The sequence below is a fragment of the Erpetoichthys calabaricus genome, chromosome 14 (genome assembly GCF_900747795.2).
Source record: "Erpetoichthys calabaricus chromosome 14, fErpCal1.3, whole genome shotgun sequence".
Taxonomy (NCBI): domain Eukaryota; kingdom Metazoa; phylum Chordata; class Cladistia; order Polypteriformes; family Polypteridae; genus Erpetoichthys; species Erpetoichthys calabaricus.
Window position 1 is genome coordinate 84033619 of NC_041407.2, and position 22362 is coordinate 84055980.

The 22362-nt window shown below is 36.4% G+C and overlaps 1 protein-coding gene across 1 annotated transcript in view; it reads right to left on the reverse strand.

The window, feature by feature from the left end:
- The window catches only part of snrnp40 (small nuclear ribonucleoprotein 40 (U5)), a 30769-nt gene that overhangs the window by 6347 nt on the left and 2060 nt on the right, over positions 1-22362 (reverse strand). Inside the window, exons 2-7 of the mRNA XM_028819222.2 lie at positions 14960-15089; positions 6767-6860; positions 6004-6169; positions 4482-4604; positions 1622-1742; positions 807-889 (exon numbers count right to left, since the gene is read on the reverse strand). Of these exons, the coding sequence (XP_028675055.1) occupies positions 807-889; positions 1622-1742; positions 4482-4604; positions 6004-6169; positions 6767-6860; positions 14960-15089 (717 nt within the window). The remainder of the gene's footprint in view (positions 1-806; positions 890-1621; positions 1743-4481; positions 4605-6003; positions 6170-6766; positions 6861-14959; positions 15090-22362) is intronic.

Below are 22362 nucleotides of genomic sequence, written 5' to 3' on the forward strand. Positions count from 1 at the left end.
CACTGAAAATGAGAACGCCATGGTGGTGGGATGATTGGTGTTGTTGCCTTACAGCCCACGGAACACAATTTAGAATTCTTGCCTACCCTTCCCATTGTGGAATTTACATGTTGAATGTGTATGCCATTTTTCGGTCAAAAATACCTCCATCCAGAATCCAGACACGCATCATAGGCTATAGGAGGCGTCTAAAAGCCGTTATATTTTCAAAAGGAGGCTCAACTAAGTATTGATGTAATATCTGTTGGGGTGCCCAAATTTATGCACCTGTCTAATTTTGTTATGATGCATATTGCATATTTTCTGTTAATCCAATAAACTTAATGTCACTGCTGAAATACTGCTGTTTCCATAAGGCATGTCATATATTAAAAGGAAGTTGCTACTTTGAAAGTTCAGCCAATGATAAACAAAAATCCAAAGAATTAAGAGGTGTTCCCAAACTTTTTCATATGACTGTAGCTACTCCAGTATTCTCTCATATCCCATATCCCAACAAGAATGGATTGGACAATACTGATGAAGTAGGGATGGAGTCCTTAGACAACACTCTAATTTACCAAGCAAACTGCATTTCATTCCTCACCGATCATGAGCTTTAATAATAACCAAGTGGTCCAAATTAGGTTTCCCACTTGTTGTTATGTTTGACAATCTATGAGAATTTTAGTTATATATAGAAATTAAATATCAGTACTAAATCTTATTCAAATCATGGTAGGCTTATCAGGCAAAGCCCATACAACAGTACTACAGAATACACACAAATGATCAATATCATAATTGAACTGTGATGCAAGAGATACCTTTTCAAAATTATGAACACTTCCTTGGAATATTTTCACACATCTTTCTTTGGGAGCAAAAGGGCGAACATCCCATATTCGAACTGCAAAAAGAAATACAAATATAAACATTAAAATATTCTACAACCTGCAACTGGCCTATCCATCAATTTCTAACACTTATTGATTTACAAACTCTAAAAGGTGTAAATAATGTTAGCAGTGAAAACAGAATGACAAAAATCAAAAAGGGGTAAGTTAGCTCCACTACTAGATGAGAAATAAAGACCAGAAAAAATGTTGGACACAAATTCTTGAAATTTATATGATCTACATATACAAGTTAAACTAGTATTTTTTATTGTAATAGTAGCAAAAAACATTTCCAATCACTAGGACATAAGGAAGGAGAACACTGCAAGTGAATGTACGATTTATTCTTGCCCTAAAATAAAGCTGCTACAGACTATTGACAACCACACAATGAAAACAGCAAGCTACAAAAAAGAAAACAACATTACAGGTGAAAAATCCTAAACAAAGCCAATGATGCTGTAGTATAATTGCACAATTTCACTGAAAAGATAAAACTGAACCAATTTGTACAGAAATAAAGCCACTTTCAAGTGTCTTATACATAAGCATTTATTTTAGAATGGGACTTCTAAGCTGAACATTATCTTGGCATTACAAAACAGGAAAGTAATTAAAAGAACATGTTATGTAACAAGATTTCAAAAGAATAACATTCTTTATAATGAAAAAAAACAGTATTGTCTGAATGAACCCTCTTAATAGGAGATACAGTACCTAAGTCAACTAATCAGTGAATGTACCTGTGTTGTCCATTGAATTTGATAGCAGGTATGAACCTTCAGAGCTCAAACTAAGACCAGTCAGAGAATCAGCATGACCCCTCATGGTATAGATCAACTTGTTCTGACGCAAGTCCCAAACCTATATAAAAAAGAAATTGCTAAGAATGAAGTTGGTTTTTATCAGGTTAACAATGTACTGAAACCAGCATTTTTGTCCATTTCAGAAATAAACCTCAGATTTTTCTGAAGTATTTTGAAAAAGTTCAAATTTATGCATTTTTAGAATAGAAACTTGAATTCTGCAATGCTTTTTACTACATTGCTGTTAAAGCCATCCAGTTTATAATATCAGTATACATAATTTAATATTTTATATTGCTGTCTTTCACACAGGCTTGGCAATAATTTGCAAGGTCTCTTAGCTATTAGGTGGTTCCTATTTGCAAAGGAAAGACGTATTCCATGGTGGTCTCACAGGACAGTAAAGAAGCCTTTAGGCTTGGCAAGATGGCACCCCATAACAAGTGGGAAGAGAAGGAATGTCTTGTTACTGTAACTGAAAGGGCTGTGTTATGGCAGAGGTTGAATCAGGCCTAGATTTGGCAGTAACAGTGGGCAATATACCAGTTTATCTGCATAACGGATGAAATTTTTCTTTCAATATGGACTTTAAGAAAACAATTTTACTGGTATGTTAGAAAACATGCAAATACATTTAAATATAAAATATATCTGTGAAACAAAATGAGATGTGATTTTGTGTTAGTGTCTGAAGATAATGTATTAATACTGGGGGGCTTTGCCCCCTGTTCGCTTTGCTCACCAACTACCCCCCCAAGCTACACTCGATTGGGAAGAGGGGGGCTGAACGTACCCCAAGGAGACGTGGTTGCTCCTCTGAAACCCTTCTTAAATGGTGACACAATGGGAAACATTATTTTGTTTTATTTAACCTACTCTTTGCTCAGTTGCTGGCTTGCTGCTGCTGCCGTGCCACGTGATCTGCATCTTGTGCAGTGCTTCAAACGTCTAAAAGCCTGTACAGCAGCTGTCCTTTTGTCTCACTGCCTTGTCTCTCTTCTCCCCCAGACATCCTCAAACATAATTCGATCTCTTTTTGCTGTTCTGTTATTTTACCAAGTAATATTTTCCATTTGTTTGCGCTAATGCAATCTTTACTATTATTTTCTTGCGACTTTCGAATTTTCCTACTTCTATTATCTCTAACCTGCTCTGCATGTGTATCGTGCCAACATTTTTGAACTCTTTACGACGTTCCACTTTTCCGGCCCCGAGTGTGGTTAAATCTCTTGGCACAAAGTCTAGTCTCTCGGGATGTGAAAGTGTGTTTCTGAAAAGGTCCTGGCTCGTCTCTCTGAACAGGTTTCATCTTGTCCAAGTTTTTTTTTTTTTTATATAATAGAGAGATAACAAAGATGAGACAGTTCTGGCAAGTAGGCAGGCCATACCACCAAATACAAAAGAGTTCCAGGTAAGTATATCCAGAGAGTAGCTTGGGTTTGATTATTTTATCATTTGGCCTTCTTAATCTCCCCTTCTGTGTCACCCCTCCATGTATTTAAAGTAACAAATGTACCAGAGTTGACACCCTAGGATTATTGTAGGTACTGTTAGTAATATTTCTATATGCAGTCACACAAGATTTGCACTTATAACAGTCTGAATTCATCAGGTTATGGACCCAGATCTGTTGAAAGTATGGCATAGGAGATACTATCTCATGTTGACAGCAATGTATCCCTGAAATTAGCAGAAGGTGGATGTCTTTTCTGATATAATCCCTCAGAAACCCAATCAGATTGAGATATGGTGGGAGGGAAGTTATTTTGTTAACCATGATTCAATGTCGGGTTCTTCAACACATTCTAGAACTTTCTTTCCCTAATAGAATGCAGCATTATTCTGCACCCAAAAAATCCTTTCACAAATATTTATAGTATTTTTCCTAAAATGGGTGAAACTTATTTGGGCCATTGCCATACCCCATTTATAACAATGTATTATACGTTGTGCATTCTGTTTTAGAATTGCAGTTATACACAGCTGTTAGAGGGATGACTGTAGCATTTCTATTAAATAGAAAGCGTCATATTGGCTTCTGTTAGTACCTTTTGTTAATGTTATGCATCTGATCAAAAAGTCATGGTTAGCTGAATGGTTTTTTTTTTTTTTTTTTTTTATTTTATTTTCTGGATACACTAGTGTCAATGTCATGGGTGACAACCCACTCGGAGACCAAGCCATCCTGTTACCTTTGCCATACCACAATTAAAGCTTGCATCTGTAGTCTCTCTCACAAACAAACCATAGGTACTTGACTCAGTAATTTAACAGCACTGTTGCCAATACATCCCTAATTGAATAATTTATATAGTAAGGATAGGGGTACCAAGTAAAATACAGATTTAGCGTGTATGTACACTATGCTATCAAAATTTTTAGAACACCCTCAGTTATTTTTCAAATGTAATCACTTGAAATGCAATAAATGACCAAAATGGGGAAAAAGTAAGCAGTGAACTGTCAGACGTTTAAATTTAAAGTTCAGGTTAGCAAAAACTGAAAAAAGAAAATATCAGAATATTACAAATGGGCCTTCTTCAGGTAACTACTAATATGTTACAAACCTACAGATGTTCTACAGCAGTTAAAGTAAATTGAGCCTTGCAATTTGAAGCAAACAATTTGCACAGAAGTCCCAATTTCTGTTGATTACTTAAAACCCTCTGTAGTAGGGTACAGTAGTACTTCAAAGGGCGTAGTAAAACGGTCTGTTTCAACTGTGCTTTAAGACAGACAGACAGAAGGTTCATAAGTATGAAAAAAACTATGTTATTATTTTTAAATTTCAACTTACTTTAATATCATTATCAATGCCTCCCGAGATTATCTGGTCACTTGTGTCATTAAATGTTACTGACAAAACCTGATAAGTGTTTTGAAAAGTGTGAACAGCTGCCTTTTTTCTGATGTCCCAAAGCTGAAAGAAAAAAACAAAATTGAGAAGATACACTAAAGCAACATATACTTAACTTTCCAAGGCTGCAGAGTTCCTCAATTTACATTCAAAGGTATTTTCACTTGGCCTGTTTGATAATTAATGAAAATTTGGGAACATAGAACATACAGCATTACTTATATTAGAATTCAGTAAACAAATGCATACCCAACAAGGTATTTTTTTTTAGTTCAAAGTGGAAAGAACTGCAGCAACAGTGTACACATTACTTGCTACATGTTAAAATGCACAGGTACATTTACGACTGTATATACTATAAATGACTTGGAATATTAGAAATACAATTTTTCCTCATTATTAACATTAAGTAGTCCATACTCTGTTCACTTCTGAGGCTTTGCCAGATATTGCACATCTAACTACACAGAATTATGTCTTATAATTTAGTTCAACTCAATTTTTTAGATTTTTTTCTTTTAAACTTCAAAAACAGAAAAAAAAATCCAATATGGAATTGTACATAACCAGATAACCAAATTATGTTTTCTCCTGTCCTGCAGACAACATTCTAAAAGTTGCAGTATTCATGCAAATGCAAGTTTACAAGTTTATGTCATTCTGCCACGTCACTTTTTGGAAAGAAAGAATAAAAGTTTTCTCCTGACCACTCAATACTCAAAAAATAAAACCCCCTCAATGGACGGTTGTAACATTTACTATACTGCCAGAGGTTGGTAGATCCCTGGATGTAGTCTTTAGTTTCTTCATGATTTTCACGATCATCTGATAATGTGATGTTTGGATGAATTTTCTGGAACACAAACTCCTCTGAAGGCTGTAAACTGTCTTCAGGGCCATTTATACATGAATTATAAATCAAATTGTTTGTAAATTGACTTATAATTCTTCTCAGACTAATGAGAAGCTGCAACAACTGCTTCTCCAAGTTTTCAGGAAATGTCTTTTGTCTTTGGGATGAGAACATCACAAATTGCTGCAGACTGAACGGCCAAATATTATGTTTTTATATGGAGGTAGTTATTGTCAACTAATGAAGTGCACGTTTTTATACAATCTATATGGCGGAGTAAGGGTATATTTATTTTTTCTGCACCCAATTTCTGCATTTTGGCTTACTTTTCCTGAACAAATAGTGAGAGAGTAAAGTTTGTTATGTGACATTTGTCATCTAAGGGTATATTTATTGGATTTTAGGACTTGTTGAGGACCATTTGTTAGTTATGTCAATATATGTGAAATCTAAAAAATATTCATTTTTATAAACTTTTTTAATTTCCCTTTTCAAATATAAATTGTTGTCACTTAAGGTAATGCAAAGAGCTTGACACATTACAAGTATAAATTGTTGAATTTAAAAAACCACAAATAAAGTGTAGGAATAAAATTGAAAGCAACTTACTTTAACAGTACCATCATCGCTGCCAGTGCAAACCACCTGGGGCCCTCGCCTGGCTGGATAGCAGGAGTTTACAAATGACGTGTGGCCCTTTAACCTTTTGACTCTCTCTCCTGTCTCACTGTCCCACACAGCCACTGTCTTGTCAGTGGACGCTGAAAACAGCAAACTGCATGGAAACACACATATATAAACTTCAGAACACATTTGAAAAGCACATGCTTCATAAAAACACAAATGAAACCAAGACGAGACATCCAGTGAGGCATACCAAAAAAAGTTAGCAGAGAACCACAAAAATCTATATCCAAACACTACATATATCCTTTACACTTTTCAAGTTGGATATCATTTTGTTTTTCTTTCAACAACTAATACTACTGTAATTATTAATTTAGACAAAATTCAATCAAATCTCATCTCTCCATTATAAGGTTAACGAGACTGAAAGGCCATGACGGGACAGAAACAGCAGCAGACAGGATGTCAGTCCATCATAACGGATATATTTGTCCCAGACCAGTTTATAGTCACCAGTAATTCTAACTCATATCTTTGAGATGTGAAAGAAAAACAATAGATGACTGTTGCAAAACTCATTCAAGACTGCCAGAGAGAACAAGCAAAATGTATGAATGAGATGAAATTTCAGCATTGGTCACATGAGCTTTGATGCAGCACTGTTGAGCCTAGTTTCACTGTGCTACCCAGATTTACTTTACAATTATATACTTACAAACAATAAAATTATAGATGATTACTTTACCTTCCATCTGTGTTATAGTGAAGCTCCATGATAGCACCACTGTGACCTTTCAGTGTAGCATAATTATCACAATCTCCATAAACATTCCACAACACTGGGAGTGAAAAAGAAAAAAAAATAAAGACATAATAATTATTATCAGAACGTACAAAACAAGCCCAATGAAAATCTGTAAAGTTAATAGAGATTTATTTTTATTGGAACAATTTTGAATTTGGTCCAGAAGGCTACTCTGCTGCACCAGGCACTGTAAAAACTCTAAGACTTTGATACTGAAGGCATCATTCACTGAGTGGGCAAGAGAAAACTGCTGCATAAAAAGGATGATTCTCATCTTTAACCACAACAGTACTTTAAGAGGAATGCATTTTTTAAGTTGCCATAAACTAAACCATAAATGTCAGGAAGCTGTATTTTGTGGTTTGTTCAATAAGCATCAATCCCTTCGTCTGAAGGAAGCCAGAGCAGCATGTTCAGAAAAACAAACCAATAGTTCTTTCTTGCATATATTCAAACTCCTCCAGGTGGACATTCAGCCATTTTCAAACAACATAAAGGAGTAATTACTTTTGTATGTTCTTTGGTAAGCATTTACTTTGAACTCTACTGAGTGCATGTAATTAAACTGCTTTCCACTGAGCAGTGGGATATAATGTCTAAGCAAAGTCTCTAGCTCTGCTCAATCAAAAGGATCAGCAAGTGAGTACATTTAAACTGACCTCTTTACCCTATGACCTTGCTCTTTCAGTAATAAATAATGAGTCATGGCCATTAATCGTGAAGCACAACAAAGAGAAATGAAGAATTTTAATATAGAAACAGCACTTACTTTACCTGAGTAAATCAGCACTGAATACACCTCCTGCAACCTTGGAAAGGACAGCTATGCAGAGGAAAGGAGATGCCGGAAAGGATGATTTGTGTAACTGAAATTCAGATCTATCTTGCTAATCACAATTTGGATAAGATCTCCCTTTATCATGTTGTCAAAAAATGTAAGAATAAGAATCCCTAAACTCCCCACTAATATAAACTAAATATTGTAAACTGGAGCAGAAACATTGATACTAATATCGCACAGCATTATTATTGATAATAGCAGAAAAAGCAGAACTTCAAAACAAAGCAAATGCTTAACACTAGAATCCCTGAAGCCTACGAAAAAACTGGGCCACCTTAATTTCCTTTGCACAAGCAGCTGCTATCCCATCCCTCCCACTGTCGGAGCCAAGTCCGTTGCAAAATACTGAGAGCTCAAGTCTCTTTATCTGGCAGTGAGGTGCCTGGAGTTGTATAGGGTAAATAATGTCTCATTATTTGGAATACATACATTTCATGTGTGTTCCGTGTCTACAATGATCTGTGTAAGGGTAGGGTGGCAGGAAATGTGAGGCAAGAAATGCTGAACATGTACCTAAAGCAGAAACTTTTTCTATGTTATACTAATAATGACATGAAGTGTATAATGTGTGAAAACTTTAGTCAAAATATCAAATAAACACATGCACTTTTACTCAAGAATATAACCAAAGAAAAAAAAATCATTTGATTTACATGTTGTCGTCAATGAGTTAAAAACCCAAGCTCAAATGTCTATTGACTGCAAGATACGTCTTCCTCAATGGTGTAGAGGCAAGAACTGCTGCATTATAACCCAAAGGTTCCAGGTTTGAGGCCGTGTGCTCCACGTTTTGAGTAGTGAGCTGCTATTATCTTATATATACATGTCTATGAGTGGAAGTGTGTGTGTCTGTCCGGCCCGGAAGTGAGAGGTGGAGTCGGGGTAAGGGTTCCACTTCCAAGGATACACAAGCAAGGCGAGCACATCGGCAAAGCGAAACCTCCGAAGAAAGAGACACTTGCTTAGTGGCTAATACAGAAGTGATTTGAGGACATCAGCAAAACAGTATCCCTTTTACTTTTCCTCCCATCGCTAATACATAAGGGAGACAAGCACGTCGGCAAAAGGAAAACTCCAAAGAAAGACAGTATCTTAGCCACTAATGCACAAACGATGCAAGCACGTCAGCAAAATGAAACCTCCTAGGAGAGAGATGCCCAGAGTAGTTCCTTTCAATTACCTGACATCTCTGCATTTCAATTTTTTTTTTCTGACGATCTCAATAGTTTCTAGGACCACACAGCTAGTTATTACTATAATTAGCCATGTGCGCCCAACTACGTTGCGCATGTTAAAGTTGTCTGTGAAGGGCTCCCTGTTTAAACGCAGCTGCCAGTCGTGAACTGGGCCCTTCATCACACAGCATTATGATTTTTTATAAGGGAAACAAAATTACAAAACAAAACCCTTGGACATTGACTCGATAGGAACGGCCTACTTGGAATCACTGTCCGAATAGTAATTATGTGGTGGTGTAGGAGCATTTCTGCTTCTCTCCGTTCACAGTCTGTCTCGTTTTCACGACACTGTCGTTTCCTCTCACGATTTCTTCTCAACCTTTCTCAAATCTCGCAGGTTGCTTTGTGGCAATCCAAAGAGTAAGGCAATATACACGGAGCAACGGTTATAAAAGGGGGACACATAGGTATCCAGGCTCTTTAAAGCATAAATAGGGATCACTTCACTGACATGTGAGCAAGCCACGGTACAACTGTGAGACGCGCAGCACTCGCCGGCTACAGCGTAACAATAATAACTTCCGGAACGTGCTGTTACGTTGTCATTCATTTTACCCACTGTCTTTCTTTCATTCATATGTTACGTAGGCACGTACCTTTTATCTTCGGCAATCTCATTCTCTAACCAGGCCTCAGCAGCTAACCAGCGTAACACTGTCCACCACCCCTTTCGTTATTCCGGCACATTGTTGACATCCGTGAGTAACAACAACATACTAAACTGGAAGGTGGTCTACACATGCGTGGAATTCGCGGACAAACAAAGATCAAGATCCAAATGAAGATTATATATAAAGATTAGTTAAATTAAAGCACAACAATTTGTTTAGTTTGAATGTCTGTGTTTTGAGGTGTGACTGGAGTACTACAGTCTTCAGTAGTGTAAGCCTGGAGGAGATTCTTAATGCAATGCCTATGTTTTAGCTGTCTCTCTACTGCCATCTAGTGCTTCTTCTTCTAATTCATTTGCGGACAAACAAAGATCAAGATCCAAATGAAGATTATACAGTGATCCCTCGCTATATCGCGCTTCGCCTTTCGCGGCTTCACTCCATCGCGGATTTTATATGTAAGCATATTTAAATATATATCGCGGATTTTTCGCTGCTTCGCGGGTTTCTGCGGACAATGGGTCTTTTAATTTCTGGTACATGTTTCCTCAGTTGGTTTGCCCAGTTGATTTCATACAAGGGACGCTATTGGCAGATGGCTGAGAAGCTACCCAACTTACTTTCTCTCTCTCTTGCGCTGACGTAGGGGGGTGTGAGCAGGGGGGCTGTGTGCAGCTGCTTCCTGAAAGGACATGCTGCACGGAGCTTCGCATACTTAAAAGCTCAAAGGGCACGTATTGATTTTTGACTGTTTGTTTTTCTGTGGCTCTCTCTCTCTCTCTCTCTCTGATCCTGACGGAGGGGGTGTGAGCTGCCGCCTTCGACAGCTTTGTACCGGCGGTGCTTCGCATACTTAAAACCCAAAAAGCCCTATTGATTTTTTTTTTTGACTGCTTGCTTTGCACTCCTTTGAAAAGGAAGATATGTTTGCATTCTTTTAATTGTGAGACAGAACTGTCATCTCTGTCTTGTCATGGAGCACAGTTTAAACTTTTGAAAAAGAGACAAATGTTTGTTTGCAGTGTTTGAATAACGTTCCTGTCTCTCTACAACCTCCTGTGTTTCTGCGCAAATCTGTGACCCAAGCATGACATTCTAAAAATAACCATATAAACATATGGTTTCTACTTCGCGGATTTTCCTATTTCGCGGGTGGCTCTGGAACGCAACCCCCGCGATGGAGGAGGGATTACTGTATATAGAGATATAATAAAAACATACATTTGATTTCAGTCTGTAACATCCGGTGTAAATTTTGGCTACTTGTAAAAGTTAGCGATTATTTTTTATTATTCAGTTTTATTCTGTCAGTGACATTCACGTGGTACAACGAATTTGTCTCTCCCTCTCTGAGTTGATGGCATTTATCTCCATTTTTTCACAAGAGCAGCGATGACCACAATTGATGCTGTGCTTGATGACTGCTCAGAACTATTTGTTGTACCAGCAATTAAAAATACCATGTCCCGTGACCACTATCAGAGTACCATGTGGCATTTGCGCCTTGTCAACAAACACACCCGTGCAGAACGTGTGAAAAATGACAGACTTGCTGCAATAGATAGATAGATAGATAGATAGATAGATAACTTTATTAATCCCAAGGGGAAATTCACATACTCCAGCAGCAGCATACTGATATAAAAAACAATATTAAATTAAAGAGTAATAAAAATGCAGGTAAAAACAGACAATAACTTTGAATAATGTTAACGTTTAACCCACCCCCCCACCCCCACCCCAGGTGGAATTGAAGAGTCCTCAATCTGTCAGTGGAGCAGGACAGTGACAGCAGTCTGTCGCTGAAGCTGCTCCTCTATCTGGAGATGACACCGTTTAGTGGATGCAGTGGATTCTCCATAATTGATAGGAGCCTGCTGAGCGCCCGTTGCTCTGCCACAGATGTCAAACTGTCCAGCTCCATGCCTACAATAGAGCCTGCCTTCCTCACCAGTTTATCCAGGCGTGAGGCGTCCTTTTTCTTTATGCTGCCTCCCCAGCATACCACTGCGTAGAAGAGGCCATTCGCCACAACCGTCTGATAGAACATCTGCAGCATCTTATTGCAGATGTTAAAGGACGCCAGTCTTCTAAGGAAGTATAGCCGGCTCTGTCCTCTCTTGCACAGAGAATCAGTATTGGCAGTCCAGTCCAATTTATCATCCAATCTCGGACATCTGGCAATGTTTTGTTGAGAACTGTGTTTTGAGTTACAACCCAGGGCAAAAACTTTCCAAGTCTGTGGTCATAAAGTTTACGGAGCCTTTTCTGGACAAAGGCTAAACCGTAACAACAGCTTCTTCAGAGAGATTTTGCTGGCTAATAGACTGCTGCACTGCAACACAACTCTGCTTGGTACCACAAGTAAAATGTGACTTCCACCTGAAGATATAGTCACTTTAGTATGTGAGCAACTCTCCACGCTAGTGTTTAGATCTGGCAGTGCCATGCTGACAGTGTATGTGCCCAAAAAGAAGAAGCCTTTGATTTCAGTCTGTAAAAGTCTGTCTATAAGCCAGCGAAAGTGCTGTGAAGAAGCTGGGTTATAAGGCAGCAGTTCTTACCTCTGCATCACTAAAGACTATTTATCATCTTCCTGTCAATTGACAGTTGAGCTTGGGTTTTTAACTCATTGACAGCATCATGAAAATCAAATGATTTGTTTTCTTTGGTTATATTCTTGAATAAAAGCGCATGTGTTTATTTGATATTTGGACTAAAGTCTTCACACATTATACACTTCACGTCATTATTAGTATAACATGGAAAAAGTTTCTGTTTTGGCTATGTGTTCAGCAGTTCCTGTCATCCTACACTTTCACTAATTATTGTAGACATGGAACACACATGAAATGTATTCCAAATAACAATATATTATTTACCATATACAACTCCAGGCACCTCACTCCCAGATAAAGAGACCTGAGCTCTGAGAATTTTGTGATGGACTCAGCTCTGTTGGTGGGGGGGATGGGATAGCAGAGTACTTGCTGCTTGTGCTGATCGATACACTTGCAAAACAAAAAATGGTAATGGAGAGGTGCGAAGGAATTTTTTCATAGGCTTCAGGGATTCTAGTGTTAACTATAGCAAACTGTTGGCACTTGTGTGATCAAAGGTCATGTGATATCTCTAGGCCTTGGGTTCTCAACCTTTTTCTTGTTATACCACCTCAATGAAATGGAAATTTTTTGAAGTACCACCATTTTTTCAGTCCTAAAATTAAATTTTGAACTCTTACCAGGCACAACTAAAGGAGACAGACCCTTATCCACCCAGCCCCAGCATTTGGGGCTTCTAACAAAGGATTCATTACATTTAATTTTTCTTATGTACACAAAATGCTTTTTAATTAATTTTTTGGATCCAAGGATAGGCAGTGTGGTTTCATATTGAAAATTAGAAAACCTAAAACTTCTACACTTCTAATTTACAAAAATAATAACACAAATCTGATTTAAGGTGAACAAAAGAGGAAAACACTGGATTTGATAAATTTTGTTTTTGTTTAAGAATGTCATATTCACCACAACTGCTGTGACTGGCAGCCCCCATTTTAAATGCCATTGTTGAGCACAAAGTTAATTATTTCAATTATAACCTGCTTATTTCATTAGCTATTTCCACACTAATTTTCATAGTCTTTATTTTTGATGTATTTTAAAAGCATTCATATGATAAACTGAATGTCAATTTTCACTTTAAAAATTTAGTCCTGGCAGATTTGGGAGTGGATAGGTGTTGCAAACCTATCAAGAGTAAAGGCAGTACATTAAAGAAAAAGTCATGTGCAGCCAATTCTTCGATTAAGTATTTTGAATGTGAAGCAGATGTCACTGAAAGATCCATAGATACTTTGTACTAATCTCTAATAAGATGTACATTCAATTAGCCTCAAAATATTCCATCAGCTACGACAAGAATATACATCAAATTCCAGCATTAAACTGATTGGAATGCAAGTGCTGTTGTCCGTTAGCTCTGCAGAAAATATATTGATAGATTAGTTTTGCATGCTAAACTGCCAATGTTCATATGTTCATGAATTTTGTGATAGATGTTTGTTTAAAATTGAATGCAATTGCATTTTATAGTCACAGCTACCAATGCCCCGAGAACCTAAATGGGAAACATGTAGGCCATGAAAATTAATTTACAAATTGATTAGTTTCTGGGAATATCCTATATGACTGATAGCAATTTCTGACTGCATTCAGATTTATTTTTATTAATGAGGCAAGATCAATCTGAAGGAAGTAACTGACTTTTTTTTTTTAAACCAGGACAAGTCTCTATTTTCCAGTGACCATGAAGTAAAAAGGTATGAAAAAATACAGTTGACTTGTTCAATTGGATATGAACCCTGAACCTTTTAGGATAAGTCTGCAATGAATAAGCACTGTGTATCAATAATAGATGTAATTCACTTCCTTATGAATCATTCACTTACTTTAACTAGTATTTTAACTGAAATGGTCATTAATTTATTATGTCCTTTATTATAGGACAAATGCTTCCAATTCAGTAGTGCAAAATGATTGCAGGCCAAATTTCAACAAAGCGAAATAAATTAATTCATGAGGACTATCAGTCTTTAGTCAATACCTAATCTATTTGATTTTTAAACATATAAAACAATACCCAAGATACATTTTAAGAGTGGTCTCCTGTAATACCAAATTTATTTGAATTAATTCTAAAAATCTTTTAAGTCAATGTTCCTCTTTGATGTCAAAGGCTCTGTGTTTTAATTAATCTTGTTTACAAAATTTGTTAAAAAAATAAACAGCTACTGTATACATATGGATTGTTATCCAAATTACGTCCCTTGATTTCATTTATTTCAGTTTGTTTATTTTTTTTATTTCTTTAGTTCACAATAGACTTGACAAAGACATTATCTACAAAGTGTGTCTTCCTTTTGATTTCACATCTAACAGATTGCACGCTTTGACATTTTGTTTAGTTTATATTAAATTATTATTCTAGACTTTGGTACTCTTCTATGCAAATATCTCTCCTTCTGTACAATGGCAATTGTGTTAATTTATGCCAATTTATTTTTTTAATACAATTTGCTGTGTTTATTTACCTTTTTATTGCACATTCATATTTAAATTTTGTGCTTTCTTTTTTGTATTGCTGGTTGTTATATTAATACATAATGATTTTTTCTGTCAACATTGTTCTGTATTATTGAACTTTCTTTTATCATTTTATCAACTTTACGATTCCTCCCTTCTTTATGCAAATGTTCTGTTTGAATTTACATTGTATCTTTTTATTTTTATTAATTAGCTTACTTGTATGTTTATTTTCACAAAATTTAATGACTTATCTATCACACTCTACAAATGAATGATGCTTTTAGCAGCTAATCAAAAATATAAACCAGATCACAGAAACAGCTGGAAGCAGTACATCAAAGTATTTTTCAACTTACGTATTAGTCGATCAAAACCAGAAGAGGCCAGAGTGGATCCATTAGGGTGAAACTTGCAACAGTAAACTTCTCCGTCATGCCCACTCAGGAGCATGATGGGTGCCTGCAAGCTTGAATTTCTGGGGGGGCCCTAAAATTATAATGAGGAGGAGAATAAAAAATTCAGTATTCACTATAGATAAAATAGGTCATATTGTAAGTTTCTCACTTATTCATCAACATATCTATTATATATGCTGCTCATTCAGTTTGACTTTGTCAGTGCTAAAATGACTTACAGCAACAAGCACAAGGCTGGAGTTCACCCTGAATGGGATGCCAGCCTACTGCAAAATACAAACAAACACTACTACAAATACATTCATACCAAGACAATTCACAAGCATTCCTCATCTTGATAGCAGATCTTGCCTGTTTATTACCAGCACTGGATATCTCTACCATTCAGAGCGGACAATATTTGTCAGCCGTATCACAATCTGCCACACCTGAGCCATATTAATGCTCTCAAAGTCCAAAACACAATGCTAAAGTACACTGGTTCTCACACTCACTCTTAGGGACCAACTATAGCTACACGTTTTTGTTCCAATTACTTTCACAATCAGTGAGTCATTATACCTCAAATGGGTTAATTATCTAGTCTCTTTTACTATTCTTTTATTATGCAATCAGAACAGCACACTAGTGATTTTTACATTTATAAGACATTTACAAGTGCTGTAGTTTTTCCTATAACTTTAAATGCTTAACTCTTTTATTTCTCCTATTAATTTGCCCTTCTGTGGTATTCTCTCTTAATTATATCTTAATAATAACAATTAATAAAAAGCAAAACAGACAAATGGGCCAATGACAATGAATGCTGAAAAGAAAATCATAATGAGGAAAACCTTAAAAACCAAGTTAAAAATATATATATATATTCATCCCTATGTAACATACATAAATGATTGGTGAATTCTAACAAAAATTTACAAAACTTAAGTTTTATAATTTCTAAATTGACCCCAGAACATTAAAACTGGGAAATAACAGCTTGCTTAATTAGCCTAGGAATGCAATTAAAACTAGAAGCTGGTTAGAACAAAATCTTGTAGCCAAGTTCCCTGGATCTGAGTTGGAGAACCACTGCTCTAGCATTTTGTAAAACAGAAACAAAAAATAAGGATATAATGCAGCCATGAGGAGTGTTTTATATTTCCAAAGTGTTAAAAGGTTCCTTGCACACAATCACTGAAATCTGGGACATGTAAACTATCATTTTCCATAAAGTTCTAAAATAAAAAATCAATAAAATCACAACAGAGCTGTCAAGATTAAAGAAAAAATAATTACATTAATTGCCCAATAACATTTATTGACTTCAGGTAAAAAAGTATTTTTTTATAGCAAAGAAAAGGAATACATCATTTATTAGCTATGCAGCTGGCTTTTCTCATAATAAGCAAGTTTCACAGAAGCTAAACTAAAACCTGAAATTATGTACTTTCACTAATCCCCACCCCAAATTCAGAAAATCTTCAAAAAGACAAAAGTTATTCAAATGTTAATCATTCAACAATTCTGCTTATAATTATTTTCTACGGTATCACAAGGCCAGTGTCTCAAAGAAAATGATGAAGATGTTATTAACTGTTTCTAGAGAGAGACAGAGCTGATGCAAAGTGCACACCATACATTTTAGTAGTAAGGAAAGCATGACTAGCTTTAAATGTTCCAAGTTCTCCTATATTTGTGGATCAAAGGAGACAGGAAGGCGAAACATGAAAACATTGTTGTGGGGGAAAAACAGAAGTATGCTATTTATTTTTAATTCTCTTAACTTACAGAAAATACAAGTCACAAAATGTTCTTTTGGAAAAAAAAAATCTATGGAAAAACTGATGATAAATCTTCTTGCAAGCATTATTAAAGATTAGGTTGTTTCAGTCAGGGAAGAGTGAATCATATTCTAAAAAGGACTTATCAAGTAGACATTTTGACTTTTGGGCAAATAATCTGTAAGAGCTTCCCAGGTATGAGAGAAAAATATCTAAGAGTATACACTAATTCCAAAGAGTGAATATCTTCAACCAGTACAGATGTAGTAAGGAAGACTGCAACAGCTTTACTAAATTAAGAACAAAAATTAAATCATTGTCTGCATAGTGTGCATAGGCAATTCTCAGTATACGGAGTAAAACTTTACAGACATACTGTTAACTTTGATAAGAACATTGATTTGTCTGTTGTTTTTTTGTGACTGGCCTACTATCCACCTTTACACTGGGCCTCTACATCAGCACAAGTACCTTGTCTGTTTCTAAATTTGAATTAGGTAACTGCTATTTCCTTTGACATCTTCACCTACCACAACTCAACAATACAGACCTACTGTAAAAGTTACATAATCTGTTAGACTCGTAGCTAACCACTGCCCACTACAACGTACCAACCACAAACTGTTTAATCTGAAACAGCAACACATCCAATTTATAATCAAACTGTTTTCAGAAATTAGTAGCAACTCACACTAAAAAAAAGAAAGAACATGCCAACTGTACTCTGCCTGAGTGAGCTGTACAGCAGCAGCGCTCACCACGGTGAAGCCAGATTTCTGCTGGACAGCACAAGGTTAGGAAAACTATTCAAACGGCATTTCTGCGTAAAGCTTTTCATTTTCCATCCAAGCTCTGTGTTTCTTGAAAATAGGGGCATTAAATCACTCCTTTTTTCAGGTTAGGGGTGGTTCTCTGTTGGCTTCTCTTCTACAAAATGGGAAGAACAAACATACTCCTCTTTGGTGCCCTCTAAAAACTTAATATCTTTAGCCCTCCTAATGTCCCATAAGAGGGTATAGATCAAAACGTGCTACCAGCCACATTTGGACAGGCATAATATCTTGTGTCGAGAGCTTTTCCCGCATAAGATCTTTTTTTTTTTTTTTTTTAAACTTTGTGAAATCCTTTAACAGAGCAAACAGACCTTTCACAGCTCACCCCCAAAACAATAAGAAATCCTAATTCTTAAACTTTGTGTATTAATGATATGCAGTACAGGTTGAATATACCTAATCAGAAATTTCAAAATATGAAACTTTGAGCACCAACATGTCACAAGTAGAAAATTCCACACTAGGGGTCTCTTTTATAAAATTTTGCTTGGATTTAAGTTTGAAAATATGCTTCCACCACAAAACATGAAAATATATATGCAAAAAAAAAAAATGCAGATTTCTACATAATTTACCTTTATAAATCTCAGTCATCATATAAATGCGACTTTTGTTAAACTAAGACTCACGATTAACAATGAAAATATCCGAAATCAGAAATTCTTCCAGTTTCAGGCATTTTGGATTAGGGATACTTAACCTGTATTACCATGAAAAACATTGCAAAACCCTATAATACTGATTCTTTCCCCCACCTTTTGGAAACTGAGGACTTTTTAGCTGCATTCACATATAAAGTTGAAAGTACCTACTGTACCTGCCATGTCTGTCTGTCCACATGAAATAACTTGCCCCCCAAATTTTGTTGAAATTTGGCACACTTATTATTCAAGGAAATTTGTCAGAAAAGCACAATTTGTGTTGAGATATCTCAAATACAGCACAGTGTACAGTGTTTTGAAATTTCAAAATTCTGTATTTAAAAACTACCATTAAATTTGCAAAATTGTCTTAAAATAGAGAAACATTATGTGTGCCCTTAATTATGAATTATTTTACTGTTTCAAATTTACCTTTAAGAAGGTCCCTTCAACTTGTGAGGTTTCTAAACTCTTTTGGGACCCACCCCAGTGGGACGACGATGTGTATCCTGAAATTTGCCCGTCTGTGGAAGATTGCTTGTCTGCTGCCGCAGCAACCGCAGTCTCTCTGCACTGCAGTGGAATACTGCGGAAGCAACTCCAAGCCGATCACGGTCACACTATAACTGCTTGTTGTCGATGGGTGATGCAAGGAACAAGCTGAATAAAGCTGGTTTTCCTAAAGTACTGAGGCTCAACCTCGTGTCTTCAGGTGCAAAACAGTGACTCATGCGTCACATCAACTTGCATATTTTTTTTTTACTTGTCTAACAAACATTTGGAATGACAAAAATGGATCCCCAGAACAAGTCAGTCTATTACAGGGAGAGGTGCTCAGTTTTGCTCATGTGCAAGCCACTGGCAGAGGTTAAATTAACCATAAAAATAAAACAAAAATGAAAAAATCACTCATCTAGAAATGAATACAAGAGGACAGGAACATTTAAGTGTCACACTGTAAGTATAAAGTGAGCAAATAAGTACTCAATATTTTGTGGCTGCATTATCTGCAGATCATGATTCAATATATTTCAGATGCTATAATTTACCAGCAAAGCTCCAGACTTACTTTCCATCATGGTCTGAAGCAGCCATCAATTGCACCTTGCAACTTTAACAACATTTTTGATAGGTGTACCTGAAGAAGAGTTTATGTTTAAAATATTTGAACTACAATTAGTCATAGACCCTCCACAACCTACAACTAATAATAACACTTTAATAAATATCACTTTTATTTCATTTGAACTAGGATCTGCTGTCTATGAAAATCTATTTAGGCTATGTTTTTAACTACATGACAGAGAATGCGTTTAGATGTGGTTTAATAACCCGTTTATTCACAGACACCTGGGGCCTCGTGTATAAACAGTGCGTACACACAAAAATGTTGTGCAAGCCCGTTTCCACGCTCAAATCGTGATGTATAAAACCTAAACTTGGCATAAAGCCACGCACATTTTCACGGAAGCTAAATGCTTGCCGTATGCAAGTTCTCCACTCGGTTTTGCAAACTGGCAGCATCCGGCGTCAAAGCAGTGCTACTGTTCCTGTGTGGTTTCCCTTTCTTTTTTAGATCCACATCCCTGACGCGGCTTTATAAATACACTGAAATTTACCGCATATTGTATATTAGTTTAATGCATCTGATTGTAATTAACCTGTAACAATATAATGGTCCACAGAATGGTCAAACTATTCCAAATACCATCGCTGCCTTAGTGTTGTTACTCTCACTGCAACACCTTCTTCTTTCAGCTGCTCCCATTAGGGGTTGCCACAGCGGATCATCTTTTTCCATATTACTCTCACTGCACCACTCAGAGTATTTATATCACTGTATCTGAGTGGGGAATCACAGCTCTACAGTCGCTGATTGGAAAGAGAATTATCGGTATACAGCATCAAGCATACGCTGCCTCAGCCATGCTGCCTATTTGAACTGCTCTCATACGGCAAATGCTTCAGAGCCTTTCCTTGCGGTTCAGAAACAGTTTCATCCCAAGAACTATAAACGCACTCAATCAGTCCATCAAGTGCTCCTTGTAGAATGTTTTGTACTTATAAGTACAATTACCTCACTGTAAACTTGCGATAGTTATAATACTGCACAACCTGAGCCACTTTATAAAGCGCGTATTTACATATGATGACGATATCATTTTTAAGACGAAATGCAGAAAAATATGTTTATTATATTATACAGATAAAACTTTAACTTCATTTAAATAATCTATATTGTTAATAATTAAACATGAGGACACGGTGCCACAGCGCTAGCAAGGAGCTGGTGCTCCGTTCATGGATTGTTCCTGCCTCGCGCTGTATTCTTGCTGGGGCTGGCGCAACACTGGAAGGATAGATGGATATAATAATTAAACATGTACTACGAAGATATTTCAATGTTCCTTAAAAGTTTTGAAGAATCAGCGTTCTCAGCTTATAGATGGCTTTTAACGTCTATTAGAGAGCTGATTGTGTGGTGATTGGGTATTTGGAGAAAGAAAAGTAAGGACAGGAATTGGGGGTTAGTACGTTTGAAAGAGACAGTACTGCTGCAATAAATTATTTCATCGAAGGTCGCGCACGGCGCAGCAAGCATCTTGCGTGAGGCATGAACAATCACTGCACCACCGTGTTCCTATGTTTAATAACATGCTTTAACTCCTATCATCATGAAAATTACATCAAGTATACATCTCAATATTTTACTTATTCAGAAAGCTGCAATATCACAAATGTAATGGATTCGGTGTCTTGTCGGAGGAAGAGAAAGCCCGTTTAAGAAGCACATAGTGATTCACACACATAGAGCACATAGAAGAACACATACAAAACAAAGCATTTAATGTGCTACTTTAGTTACGATGAGATTTGAGAAACTACTAAATTAAGCAATTTTAAGATGAAGTTTATGATGTTCTACTTTAATGACAAAATAAACTAAGTGATTAAAATGGAAATTTTGAGATTAAAGTTGACATTTCGTGCTTTTTTTCTCACTGTGTGCCTATTTTTTTTTCTCTGTACCCTAATAAGCTTTCGTATGACACTCAGACGGTGGGCTACGACTCACCTTTTCACGGCGACTTTGATATGTGACAATTTCTTTTTTATTTCGGGCACTGTGCAACTTTGTGAACTTGAGCTTTCGAGTTTCTCCGACACTCTATGTCACTCAAACAACTACCTTTTGTTGTTTATACCACTGTTTAAACCAGTGTTTCCCAAACTCGGTCCTGGTGAACCCCTGTGGCTGTAGGTTTTTGTTCCAACCAGCTTCTGTTTTTAATTGAACTCCTGGGCTAATTAAGTGAACTGATATTTCCCAAGTTCTGTGTTTAGGGAACAATATAGAAATTAGAAAACTAAGTTTGCTAAAAAAAAAAAATTAAAATGTACCAAGCAGTTATATAGAAATAATGTATTTTTTTTTCTTTTTAACAGTATTTTCATCTTGATTTTCATCCTACTTTTCTATGTCTTCTAATTGTTTAATTAATCCATTATTTACTCATTAGTGGGTCGGTTGCTAAAGTACTTGCAGCCTTTGATTAGTGTTGTTTGCCTGCGTGTCTGCTCTGCTCGTTTTAAATTGTCATTATTAAGATACAACAAAGGAGGAAAAACTGCACAGAGAAAGGGCAAAGTATAATGAAATCAACAAAAGAGAGTTAAGCATTTAAAAGCAGAAATATTTCTAAATGTCTTATAAATGTAAAAATCATACTGCTATGCTTTTCTGAATGTCGAATAAAAGAAAAAAAAAATACCAGCTAATTAAATGAGATCAGTGCTATCAGGTGTTGTCACTGATTAGGAATCCGGTTGCAACAAAAACCTGCAGCCACAGGGGTTCACCAGGACCGAGTTTGGGAAACACTGGTTTAAACCAACAAATAGTACATTTTTCCTTGCCTCCACTTGGTATTCGCTGAAATTCTTTTATTTCCCCTCGTGCTTTTGCCATTGCCTTCACAGAATGCTGACCTTAAGAGCTATTTATATTGATTTGCATATTCAAAGAGGCATAATTCTGGGAGGAGTTTGGGGAGTGACAGCAGGCATGTGCACCTGCGTTACTTTTCATGCTGACCGGGATTTAT